Below are 12,584 nucleotides of genomic sequence, written 5' to 3'. Positions count from 1 at the left end.
CAGCAATCACTGTGGTTTATTTTACATTCAAACCTAAATTTATGTAAAAATAATAAAGTAATTTTATTTTATTTCACAATTCATTATTTTATTTTATTTTATTTTATTTTATTTTATTATTTTTTTATTTATTTTTTTATCCAAGTAAGTGGGATAATGCCCTGTCAGCAAGTAATGATCACAAAATAAACTCTTCATTGTACAGAATAATTATATTTTAAGTTTAATTATTTTTATAAACTTATTTTATTTTATTTTATTTTATTTTATTTTATTTTATTTTATTTTATCCATGTAAGTGGGATAATGCCCAGTCATCCAGTAACATTCACAAAAAGCCTTCATAGTCATCAATTATATCGCTAAATTTATTTTGCAATTTCGTTATTTTATTTTATTTTATTTTTATTTTTTTTATTTTTTTATTTATTTATTTTATTTAAGTAATGACAGGCTCTTGTTTTTTTTTTCTGTTTTTTTCCCATTCTTGTTTTGAACAGAATAATCACTGTGGACAAATGTTATTTTATTTTTTTTAATTTTATTATTTAAAATTATTTTATTTTATTGCAACAGATGTAGCTAAGCTAGTTATATGTATCATTAATTTAACTTTAAATTTGGTTAAAGTGACATTTTTATTATAAGAAATTATTATTTTTTTTACTATTGAACTTTTTTATATAATTAAATCAAACAGAGATTTTAAGCATATATGGTTTAAATTTTTTTATGTTGCATATTTTCTTCCAAAAATCAGGAATATTACAGTTTTTTGATATATGTTGTTATCATTATAGTAAAATATTATGTTTTACCTTAAACCTAACATTTTAACATATTTCATGTTCTTTTTTCCTACATCACATCATGTTGAGACACCATAACTACTCACCAGCTCACGATCATAAATTCAAAGTCCTTAAATCCTAGCTGGACTAAGAATACTGTGGCTTCGTTCTAAAATCTCTCGCTGATCTGTGGTTCAAAGCGTGGTAACAGGATTTTTTTACCATGAGTACTTTGCCGTAACTGATTTAGTGCAAAAGGAAAATTCTTCAGCCAGATTATCATCAAAAGGCATGATCGCGTCATACGGCCGGATTATCAGAGCCAACCTGCACTGGAGATGTTTATGTTTGCTTTAGCTGCTCGCATCTCGCCGCACGCGTCTGATCACCGGCTATAAGCCCTTTAACACCCCATCCCTCAGGCGCCTGCAGTGCTTCATTATTTACTCATTTAAAGCAGAGTTTGTGCTTGATGTCTGGGCTTTTCATCACATATTGTCTGCAGCTTTTAGGGTTTTCGGAGTTAGGGTTTCAAGGATGCCATGAGGCCGGTCTGCCTACGGAGGTCCCTGCAGTGCTGATGTTTAACATTTCTCTGACCAAGTCATGTAGACTCAAATGTGCAAGAAATAAAGTGCAGATACAAGTGTAAGTGTAGCCAGACATGGCACATTTAATTAGGTCACTAAAGGAATTTTAAATGAATGCTGAAGTAAGCCACAGAAAATCTCAGCATTGGCTCTTTCATGGCGCTTCATGTGCTTGTGTTGAATTTCCTTAAGTAGCACCTTAAAAGTAGACGAGATGAGAATTAGATGCTGTATTTTGCTGGTGAAAACACTGGGATGGATGGACATGTACACCACAATTCATGTCATTTATCAGATGTGTCAACATAATTATCTGTGTACCTCCTGCTGAGGATCAGGTTTTGAATAGATGCCACATGTAGACGTATATGGCTGCTAGAGAGTGTTTGTGTGCTATATTAAGGTATGTGAGCGTGTACCTTGCGCTTGTGACTTTCAGACGTGACAGTGTGCTAAGTGGAAGAAAATGAAGGGTTGGCTGTAAGCAGCAGTCTGCTTGCTCTTCTGTTTAGCAAGCAGTAAAACAGATGGCAACTGAGGATAATTCAGCACCCAGCTGGGAGTATATATGTATGTTAGGCAGCTTGTTGGAATACTTGATTCTGATTGGTCAGAATAGTTTTGCAAATGTTAAATAAGTGGCAGTGGTTTATTTTAAAATAATTCACTTTTTATTTGATTCATAACTTGGTTCAGACTGTTGTGCTACTTGCCTATGTAAAATATTATTATTATTATAATTTATGTAAAACATATTGTTATCATTAATTTAACTAAAATTAGTTATAAATTAATTTTAAAATAATTTAAAAGAAATATTTACTTTATTTTAATCATTTATAGATGCATTTATAGATACATAATTTATTTTTTTACAGTTTTTATTTTTTTTAAAGTGGGATAATGCCCAGTCAGCCAGTGTGGATCACAAAATAAACCCTTCATATTATGCAATAATTATATGTTATGTTTAATTTTATTAATACATGTATTTTGCAGTTCATTATTTTATTTTATTTTATTTTATTTTATTTTATTTTATTTTATTTTATGGAAGTGGGATAATGCACAGTCAGCCAATGTGGATCACAAAATAAACCCTTCATATATACAATAATTATGTTTTATGTTTAATTTTATTAATACATGTATTTTATTTTATTTTATTTTATTTTATTTTATTTTATTTTATTTTATTTTATTTTATTTTATTTTATTTTATTATTTTATTTTATTTTATTTTATTTTATTTTATTTTTGTAAGTGGGATAATGCCCAGTCAGCCAGTAATGGTCACAAAATAATCCCTCATAGTCATACATTAATTATTTTTAAGTTCAGTTATATTAATACATATTTTAGTGGGATAATGCCCAGTCAGTCAGCAATAACGACAAAATAAACCCTTCACAGTCCTACAACAATTAGTTGTAAATAACAGGCTGCCAGTTTTCACTCTATATTTAGGTGTGTTTTTGTGTTTCCTCCACTGCATTCCAGTTTCAAACAGAATAACAGCAGTGCACAAGCATCACTTGTAATATAAATTCGTAGATTCAGTTTGTTTCACATCCATTCTGCACATAATTCACTTTCACCACTCACCCCCTTCTCACTCTCCTTTTTTTTTTTTAAATGTATTTTGATCTTAGAAATGATTGCATCTTAACACAGTGGTTCTCAAATGCCTTTACAATGGAAAAGTAGTGATCATGAATTGCATATTACACTGAACTGCACGGGCCAAACGATAAGCAAAAGTACACAACATAGTTTCAATAGGAAAATTACAGTTTTGTGATACATAAACAAGCACAGGAGTGTGAGTTACACAACACACTCTGGGATAAATATTGCAGTAGTATAAGCCATAATGCTTACTGAATAAAATACAATAGAGTTTGATTGCATGCACAGCTGAAGATATGAGAGCTGTTTCACATGTTGTTGTTTTTTGATAAGCTTTTTTGTGTTGATATCCTTGTGTATGTTTTTTTTTTTATTATTTTGCATTGGGTTTCCCTCATATCACAATTTCCTTACAGCAGGCTAATGCACAGAAATTGCAGCATTTTTGTGATTTACTGCTTGTACATGTCTATGTTTGTGGTGTGTTTGTAAGGTCAAACTGATAAGAGATCAGACAAGGTGCTGAGAAACAGAGGTTGTTTTTATACAGAGAAATAAAAGCAGCTTTTCGTTCTTGAGAGTTGCCTGTTAGATTAAAATGATTACACAGGAGACGGTCTCATCACATTAACTATGGACATGTTCTACCAGCGTTTGACAACCAGATGCTTTCTGTCTTCATTTTGAATAGTATATCTATTTCATATCATTTGGAATGAATTTATTTGTAGAAAATGCTTGAAAACTGTGTTTGTGCATAAACAAAAATACCACTTAGTTTGAATACTTTATCTAATGCCATGCCATTTGTGTCATTTTGAACTGTCTAAATTAGGGCTATCAGTTTAACGCGTTAACTTAATTAGTTATGAAAATATAACCTGATTAAAATATTTTAATGCAGTTAATGCACTGGCCCCGCCCCTAGACCTGTACATAATATTTCATATTGTTAACTGTTGACAAATATGATGCAGGGCAACAACTGCATTTATGAATTTATAAAATTCAAGATATTGGTGTAGAAATATGCCTCTGTGTTTTGTCTCATATTTATATTTATCACACAATATCATATGGGCACAAGAATAATATGACACCTAGGCTGATTTTGTCCCGATCTATCAGGAGCTTAAATGTGATTTTATAGAACGGTTCAGTTAGCAGAATAGTTGTGCATCTCTGACCAACACAGTTGTATTTAATTTCTGAATGAATCCGTGTTTTGAACGAATCATGTGAATCAATGATTCAAAAGCCCATTCAAAAAAAAAAAAGAGCCATTTACTTCATTCCTGAATGAATGAGCTGTTTGAACAAAATGAGTGAATAACTCGTAAAGATATTTACCATCACCTACTGGCAGATTTAGTTTCTTATCATCATTTCATTAACAACAACAACAACAACAACAAAAAAGTAAGACGATGTACAAGAGTGGAATCATTATGAAAAAAATATTTCTCAGCTTTTATTTACATTTGAACAAAAAGTGCCATGTCTATAAATTATTCATACCTTTTGCAAACTGTTACAGTCTATGGGAAAATCCAAAGTTCTTTACCATTCCAAATAGTCCAAGCTGTTCTAAAGCATCCTAATTACCTTGATTCATTGGGAACAGCTGTTTTAATCAACTCAACAGGTGAAAAACAGAAGCTATCTGCTGTTGGTTTGTGGACAGTCATGGCAAAGACAAAAGAGCTCACTGAGAATCTGCGGCTCCGCATTGTGGCTGCTCACAAGTCAGGAAAGGGCTATAAGACCATATCTAAATGTTTTAGATTAAAGAGTCCTGACTTAAATCCAATTGAGAATCTGTGGAGGGAGCTAAAAAAACAGGATGGTCGCAAGGAGACCCTCCAACCTGAAAGAGTTGGAGCTCATCGCTAAAGATGAATATGAAAAAATACCAGTGGAGACATGCAAAAAGCTGGTCAGCAATTATAGGAAGCGTTTGATTGCTGTAATAGCCAATAAAGGCTTTTCTATTGATTATTGAGAAGGGTATGAATAATTTTGGACATGCCACTTTTTGTTCAAATGTAAATAAAAGATGACTAATTTTTTTTCCCCACAATGATAACACAAAAATAGCTTTAAATAATCTTGCAAATTTATTTAATCGACACATTATGTAATTTATTAGGTAACATTTTTAATCGACTGACAGCCCTAGTCTAAATACTTATTGAAACATGTTAAATAACAAATGTTTGTGAATAAAGACTTGTTTTTAAATAGGACTTGTTTCAGATGCCGTGCATGTCTCTTTGTGAGTGCCCGTCTCAATAGAAAGCTTTCATGGAGCTACGATCCAAACAGTGAGAGTTCAGGACCACGGAGAGCTCCTCTCGGCTCGGCCTGTCTCCAGGCAACCATTAGAAGTCCGGCGAACAAATGCAAATGAATGAAAATTTTCCCTTGTGGCCAGAGCTGCGTCCCCTCTGTGCCTATCATCAATCAGCGAAAAAATGAAACATAGACGTCACTCTCTTGCATCTCTCTGCTTTATTGGACAGACGCCCTTGCGCGGGTACCGCATACGTCTGAAGCAAGCAAACAAGCGCTTTATTAAATGGGATTCTCATAAAGGATGCTGTTTGAAGAAGTGACGTCGGCTAGGCCGTGTCTGAGTCACTTTGTGCTTGAGCATTTACCCCAGATCAGCATAAATAACAGGATTTCTGCGAGGAGATGCTTTCTGAAAAGGCTTTATGTTTTCTGTCATATTTTATCCTCTCGGTTTGATCCAGTAACACCAAGAAGCGCAAGAAGCTTTGTAAACATGACAAAACGTCCTTGCTTATGCTTAGTGTGTTTGTTAAATTGGAATAGATTTGGAGAAATTTGCAGTGAATAGGTGCCATCAGAATGAGAGTCCAAACAGCTGATAAAAACCTCACAATAATCCACACCACTCTAGTACAAAATTTTACGTTTTGTGAAGCAAAAAGCTGAATGAAAAAAAATATCTGACATTAAGACAGTTTTAACTTTAAACTGTTGCTTACTAAAAAAAAAAAAAATTCCAATTTTTTAATTTTTCTAGACTTTATTTTAATGGGTAAATTAAAAAATATCAATCAAAAAGCTTGTCTGATTAACTGAAATCATGAAACTTAATAATTTATCAGCAATTTATTAAAAGTTCAGTTTTACGTTTTACCAAATTCTGTGTTTTCTGTTAATTTTATGGATTCCAAAGCATCTCTGATTAATAGATTTTATAACTAATTACTTTTATTTCTCTTTTTTCAGAAATACTGTGTTGTGTATTTACATTTCACATTAATCAAAAAGCATTCTAATTGATTGAACTAATGAAACTTAACAATTTAACAGCAATTTATTAAGTTTAATGAAAAATGACATTTTAAGGTCTTATGAAATACTCGTTAATTTTTTCTCGAATTTATTTTTTATTTTTTTCTAAATTCAGTTTTCTGTTAATTTAATAATTTTTAAATTATATTTATTTTTTCAGAAATAAAGTGTTGTGAATTTACATTTTACATTTATCAAAAGCAAGTGTAATTTATTGACATTATTAAACCTAATGATTTAACAGCAATTTCTTAAAAGTTTAACAAAAAAATACGTTAAGGCACTGTGAAATACTTTTTAATTTTTTCTATCAAATTCTGTTTTCTGTTAATTTTTCTGAATTTAATAGTTTAATTGAAATAGCAATTTAAAAGTTAATATCTAATTAATTGATTTTATTTAAAAAGAAAATCTCTACTTTTATGTAGTTTTTTTTCTCTAATTCATTTTTATTTTGACAATTTTGTTTTCTGTTCATTTAATAGTCTCTAATTAATTGACTTTATTAAAAAAAGTTATTTCTCTTTTTTCTGAAATACTGTGTGGTGTATTTACACTTTGCAATAATCAAAAAAGCACATCTAATTAATTGAAATCATGAAACTTAACAAAATAACAGCAATTTATTAAAAGTAAAAAAAAATAATAATAATTTTAAAGGCCCCATTAAATTTTTTTTCTTCTCAAATTCTATTTTCTGTTAATTTTCTGAATTCCATTTTAATGGTTTCATTAAATAGTAATAATCAAAAGCATCTCTAATTAGTTGATTTTATTTAAAAAAAAATGCTGTGTTTGTCACACCCCCGGACTTTCTTGTTGGTTTTTCCCATTTTCCCCCGCAGTTCTGAGTGTTTTTGGTTTCTCCCTTATTGTCTGCACCTGTGTTTGTAATTAGTCTGTCTATTTAAGGTGTGTGTTTTCCCAGTACTCTTGTCGGTCTTTAGTGTTATATGGATGTTTTCCCCTGGTGTTCCTGTGTCTGCCTGTATTCCGTTGGATTTATTAAATATACGTCTTTTATTTACGTCGTTGTTCGTGTGTTCCTGCCTGCATCGTGACTCTGTTGTGTATTTACATTTTATCTGATAAATTCTGTTAAATATTCCTTAAAGATTAATGTTTTAATAATAATTGTAATATTAGTTGTACTACTGTCATTACATCAAATAATATATTTCTGTCAGAGTTTCTTCAAGTTAAACTAAACTTTTAATTTGATGGGTTGCTGTGAAGACCTTTAAGTTGCTGTTTGTATATGACATGCCAATAGTTTTCTTAAAAGAAATGTTAAAATGCTCATGAAAATGCTCATACTTTTGATTTATTCATCTCAAATTTGTCAAATTCCGTGACATTCCGTGTTATAGAGTAAATTCTGTTTTTATGACTGAATTCTGTAATCATAAGGTCCTATTTTTTCAGAGGCAATGGTTTAAAGTTAAAACCTCTTAATAATGAATTTGTTTTATTACAAACACACAGATTCTCACTTCACAAGACATTAACTGATGGACTGGAGTGGTGTGAATTACTTGTGGATTATTGTGATGTTTTTATCAGCTGTTTGGACTTTCATTCTGACGGCACCCATTCACTGCAGAGGATCCGTTTGTGAGCAAGTAATGCATAATTTCCACAGCTCAAGCTGTTACTAACCACAAGGCACAGTCTGTCCTTATCTATCATCAGTATGAGATTTCATAGCTGCGGTACAAGGTGTGAATATAGCCATATCGCATTTATCTTAAAGCATTTCTGTGGCAGAGTTTCCCCTCTGAATTCGCTTGTATCGCAGCGGTGGAGTGTTTTTGTGATAAATGCTGTAGACAGGAGTGCTGGGTTGTGTGGGTCAGATAGTTGAGATAAAGTCTCATCGATGTTTTGTACCTTGTGTTATCACTCGAGGATGATGAAGTGATAAAAAATGCTTTAATGTGCATATATAGTTGCATCAAGGTCAAGTTCTTCAGCATTCCTTACCTTCCTATTCATTCCTTTTCTTTCTTTTACCACAGGAGTGAAATTAAGTTGTTTTAGTGCAGGTTTTCATAGTTCCTTGAAAGATATACTGAGTGTGGATAAGCATTGCACAAAATTATCTGAAATTAAATCTTCTTAGAAGAATTCTTAGACAGTGAACCCCAAAAAGGAATATTTCACCAAATAATGAAAATTTTGCAAGCCATCCAAGATGTAGATGAGTTTGTTTCTTCATCAGAACAGATTTGGATCATTTACTCGCCAATAGATCCTCTGCAGTGAATGGGTGCCGTCGGAATTAGAGTCCAAACAGCTGATGAAACATCACAATAATCCACTCAACTCCAGTTCATCAATTAATGTCTTGAAAAGCTGCATGCTTTTAAGAAACAAATCCATCATTAAGATTTTTTTAAATTCAAACCATTGTTTTCAACTAAATTATGAATCCTCTATCCACAATATTGCTTTAATCAGTCTTTTTTGGGTTTAGTGTTCCTTTAAAAATTTATGAATGGCATTGCATGAGTTAACAAAACACCAAACCAAGTGGGATTTGTTTTACAAGATAGAAGACCACCAATGCATACTTTTCAAGCAAAAATATTTCAAATTATTTAAATCAATATCGCACAAATTCACTTACCATTTTGGACCACATTACCTAAACTAGCACTGCACCATCAAAAGCTTGCTACTATCAGCAATTTGCATGCAATGCCGATTCACGAAATGTTCCCTTCCAAAAAAAAATTTCCCCGCTATATGTGTTTGTAATGGACTGCGTTTCTCATATAGATCTCATTCTGTTGTTATTCAAGAAGTAGATTGCACAAGATGACTTTTAGAGCACAGATATTTGGGAAAACAAACTTCTGCAGTATTTTTAGAATACAGGATATGTTTTTTTCTTGTTTTACAATCCCAGGGCTCCAAATTATTTGCTGAACATCAAACAGGCACCACATTGTTCTCCCTACCACGTTCGAGTCATTAAAGGCTGATTCAGAGCGAAGTTGCATGGATTTGCTTGCCCGGCCGTGGTTTGAAAACCAAAAGCGACAACCTGCAACGAGAACTCATTACTACAGGTGCTTGATTCTGAATTCTTCTGTGTTTCTGCAGATATTAACATGGCCGGAGAGCCGAAACCCTACAGGCCTAAAGCAGGATCCAAACGACCCCTGACTGCTGTCTACAGGTGAGTGTTTCCTATTAAAAGGCTGCTATATAAATAGGACAACATGGCACTGAACCTACAGTTGAGGTCAAAAGTTTACATACACCTTGCAGAATCTGCAAAATGTTAATTATTTTACCAAAACAAGAGGGATCATAGAAAATGCTTGTTATTTTTTATTTAGTACTGATCTGAGTAAGATATTTCACGTAAAAGATGTTTAAATATAGTCCACAAGAGAAAATGAATTGAATTTATGACAAAAAAATGACCCCGTCAAAAGTTTACACACACTTGATTCTTAATACTGTGTTGTTAATTGAAGAATCCACAGAATCCATGTTTTTGTTTTGTTTTTATTTTAGCGATAGTTGTTCATGAGTCCCTTGGTAGTCTAGCCTGGGTGTCCCCATACTGCCTTGCGCAGCGCGATTTTATTCACGCTTCTAGTCAGTCTGGAAACCATGGACCTAATTTTCACCTAAGATAGGGAACCAATCACAGAACGGGGAGGGAGCAGCAAGACGATGACGCCTTCTATGCGACTCACCGAAGGATCCAGCATGGCAGCAGACGCAAAGTTATCTTTCGTGTCTGTCACTGGACGCGAGCGGCGCGACCCGACGCGACAAATGACATTAGAACGCAAGTTTATTTTGAAAAAAGAGCAACTTTTGGCGTTCGCTCTACATACGTCATCCGGTATAATTGAAACGATTGGCTATGAGCTACGCACAGCGCATTTGATAGACATTCGTATCGCCCAATAAACGGCTCTGGGCATTCGTAAACCACGCCTCAAATACGAGAAAATGAACATGTGCAGAGCCATATAAAAAGAGAGTTGCGACACGCTTTGATCTCGCCGCCGCACGGTCACGTGGTTCATGGAGCTCTCAATAGTTCCAAACAGCTCCGCGCTGTCAATGTGTTTGAATGGAGTTAAATAGGATAGACAGCAGTTTTACTATATTTGCAGCAATTTCGAGTAATTATTAACACATAATGTGCATTGATTGTGTATTGATAACTTCTCTGAATACGCTTTACAATCGCATTTTATTCTGGGGAGTGATAAAGAGACATAATTAATATGTTCTCATACTCTTTGGCAGTCAAATGTGACCAAACTCCTTAAGTGTAACTTTTATTCAATTAAATAACTGTAATATATATAGTTAAGTTCTATTTAGTAAATATTTTGAGGAGGTTTTTTTGTACTTAATATGTGCAATAATGATCCTGACCATTTAAAAGATAACATTTTCTAATATAGTATTTATATTACAGTTAGTGTAATATTTAAGGTTAAATACATCTGCATGTGTATTTGGACATGATCAAACACTCTTTTTTTATACAGTATGTTTCGATTTAACGATTTAATGTTAAATTTAAAAAAAAGTAATTTACTCTTGTTTTATGATATTCAAATATACAACATAAGTGAATATTATAAAAGGCAAGCAAAAATGGCATTTAACATAATAGAAAAGATGAAAATAATGTTTAAAAAACACAAGGCAACGAATTGCATTCAGCATACATTTTTATTGTGTTTCTTGAATGCAGTCTTTACTGAAACTCATTCAACCTCCTACAGTGAGAGAAAGATTGCAGAAAGACTAAAAACATAAAAATATGACAACTAGTATCTGGTTATGGTCATTATTACGGTGTTTCTCACTTTATCCAGCTGCATTTACAGTTTAACTGTTTATTTTTTAACGATAAACATTAACTATAACACGCTTCATAAAACACCACTATTGGCCAGTTTTTCGAGAGGTCAACTGATGCGTTAAAATGTAAAGAAATGCAGTAATTTCTTCAATATACTTGCGACTGTGCTTGTGAAGCGCTGAAATGAATGGGCTTCAATGGAGGAGCTATTGGTTGTTTGGAACTATTGACCGCTCCATGACACGCTTTACTTCCGCATTCCTCAGTTCCTATGGAAGCCTATGGAAGTGTCGCAACTCTCTTTTTATATGGCTCTGAACATGTGGTTCCCAGACCACGAATCATGACGAAGTCATAACGTGGTCTGGTGATAGAACAGGCTATTGGTAGTCCTGAACAGTTACACTGCTTGTTGTTCTTCAGATAAATCCTTCAGGTCCCACAAATTTTTGGGTTTTCAGCATTTTTGTGTATTTTAACCCTTTCCAACAATGACTGTATGATTTTGAGATGCATGTTTTCACACAGAGGACAACTGAGGAATTATTACAGAAGGTTTAAACAATCACTGATGCTTCAGAAGGAAACACAATGCGTCAAGAGACACGGGGTGAAAACTTTTGGAATTTAAAGATCAGTTTAAATTTTACTTATTTTGTCTTCTGGGAAATATTTAAGTATCTTCTGTAGCTTCTGAGGGGCAGTACTAAATGGAAAAAAATATATATTTAGGTAAAATAAGAAAAATGTACACATCTTCTTTCTGTTCAAATGTTTACACCCCCAGCTGTTAATGCTTTGTGTTTTTTTCTGAAGCATCAGTGAGTGTTATGAGCCCTCAGTTGTCCTCAGTGTGAAAAATTGATCTCAAAATCGTACAGTCATTATTGGAAAGGGTTCAAATACACAAAAAAGTTGAAAAACTAAAGAATTTGTGGGACCTGAAGGATTTTTCTGAAGAACAGCGGGCAGTTTAACTGTTCAGGACAAACAAGGGCCTCATGAACCAAAAAAATAAATAAAAAATCACAGTGGATAGAATCAAGAGTATGTAAACTTTTGAACGGGGTCATTTTTATAAATTCAATTGTTATTTACTGTTGTGGACTATATGTAAATGTCTTTTATGTAAAATATCTTATTCAGGGGAGTACTAAACAAAAAAAAAAAAACATGCATTTTCTATGCTCCCTCTCATTTTGGTAAAATAATTAACATTTTGTGGATTCTGCATGGTGTATTTAAACTTTTGACTTCAACTGTAAATCTGTAAATACTATACATAGGCTACAAATGGACTGTGCATTTTACTTCAGATAGCATAGTGCAGTGTAAATGAAATGCATTCGCTGTTCTTACATTCTCCCTTGTTAGGAGAGCTGAGATAGAGCGGATTAAAGT

General features: G+C 32.9%; 1 protein-coding gene across 1 annotated transcript in view; it reads left to right on the top strand.

Moving 5' to 3' along the window:
* Window positions 1–12,584, top strand: part of LOC141300277 (RNA-binding Raly-like protein) — an 88,325-nt gene that overhangs the window by 50,280 nt on the left and 25,461 nt on the right. Inside the window, exon 2 of the mRNA XM_073830597.1 lies at window positions 9,446–9,521. Coding sequence (XP_073686698.1) covers window positions 9,446–9,521 — 76 coding nt within the window. The remainder of the gene's footprint in view (window positions 1–9,445; window positions 9,522–12,584) is intronic.

This window comes from Garra rufa, chromosome 24 (genome assembly GCF_049309525.1).
Source record: "Garra rufa chromosome 24, GarRuf1.0, whole genome shotgun sequence".
NCBI lineage: Eukaryota > Metazoa > Chordata > Actinopteri > Cypriniformes > Cyprinidae > Garra > Garra rufa.
Note: the sequence above shows the minus strand (reverse complement) of the source record. Positions and strands in the feature narration are given on the sequence as shown.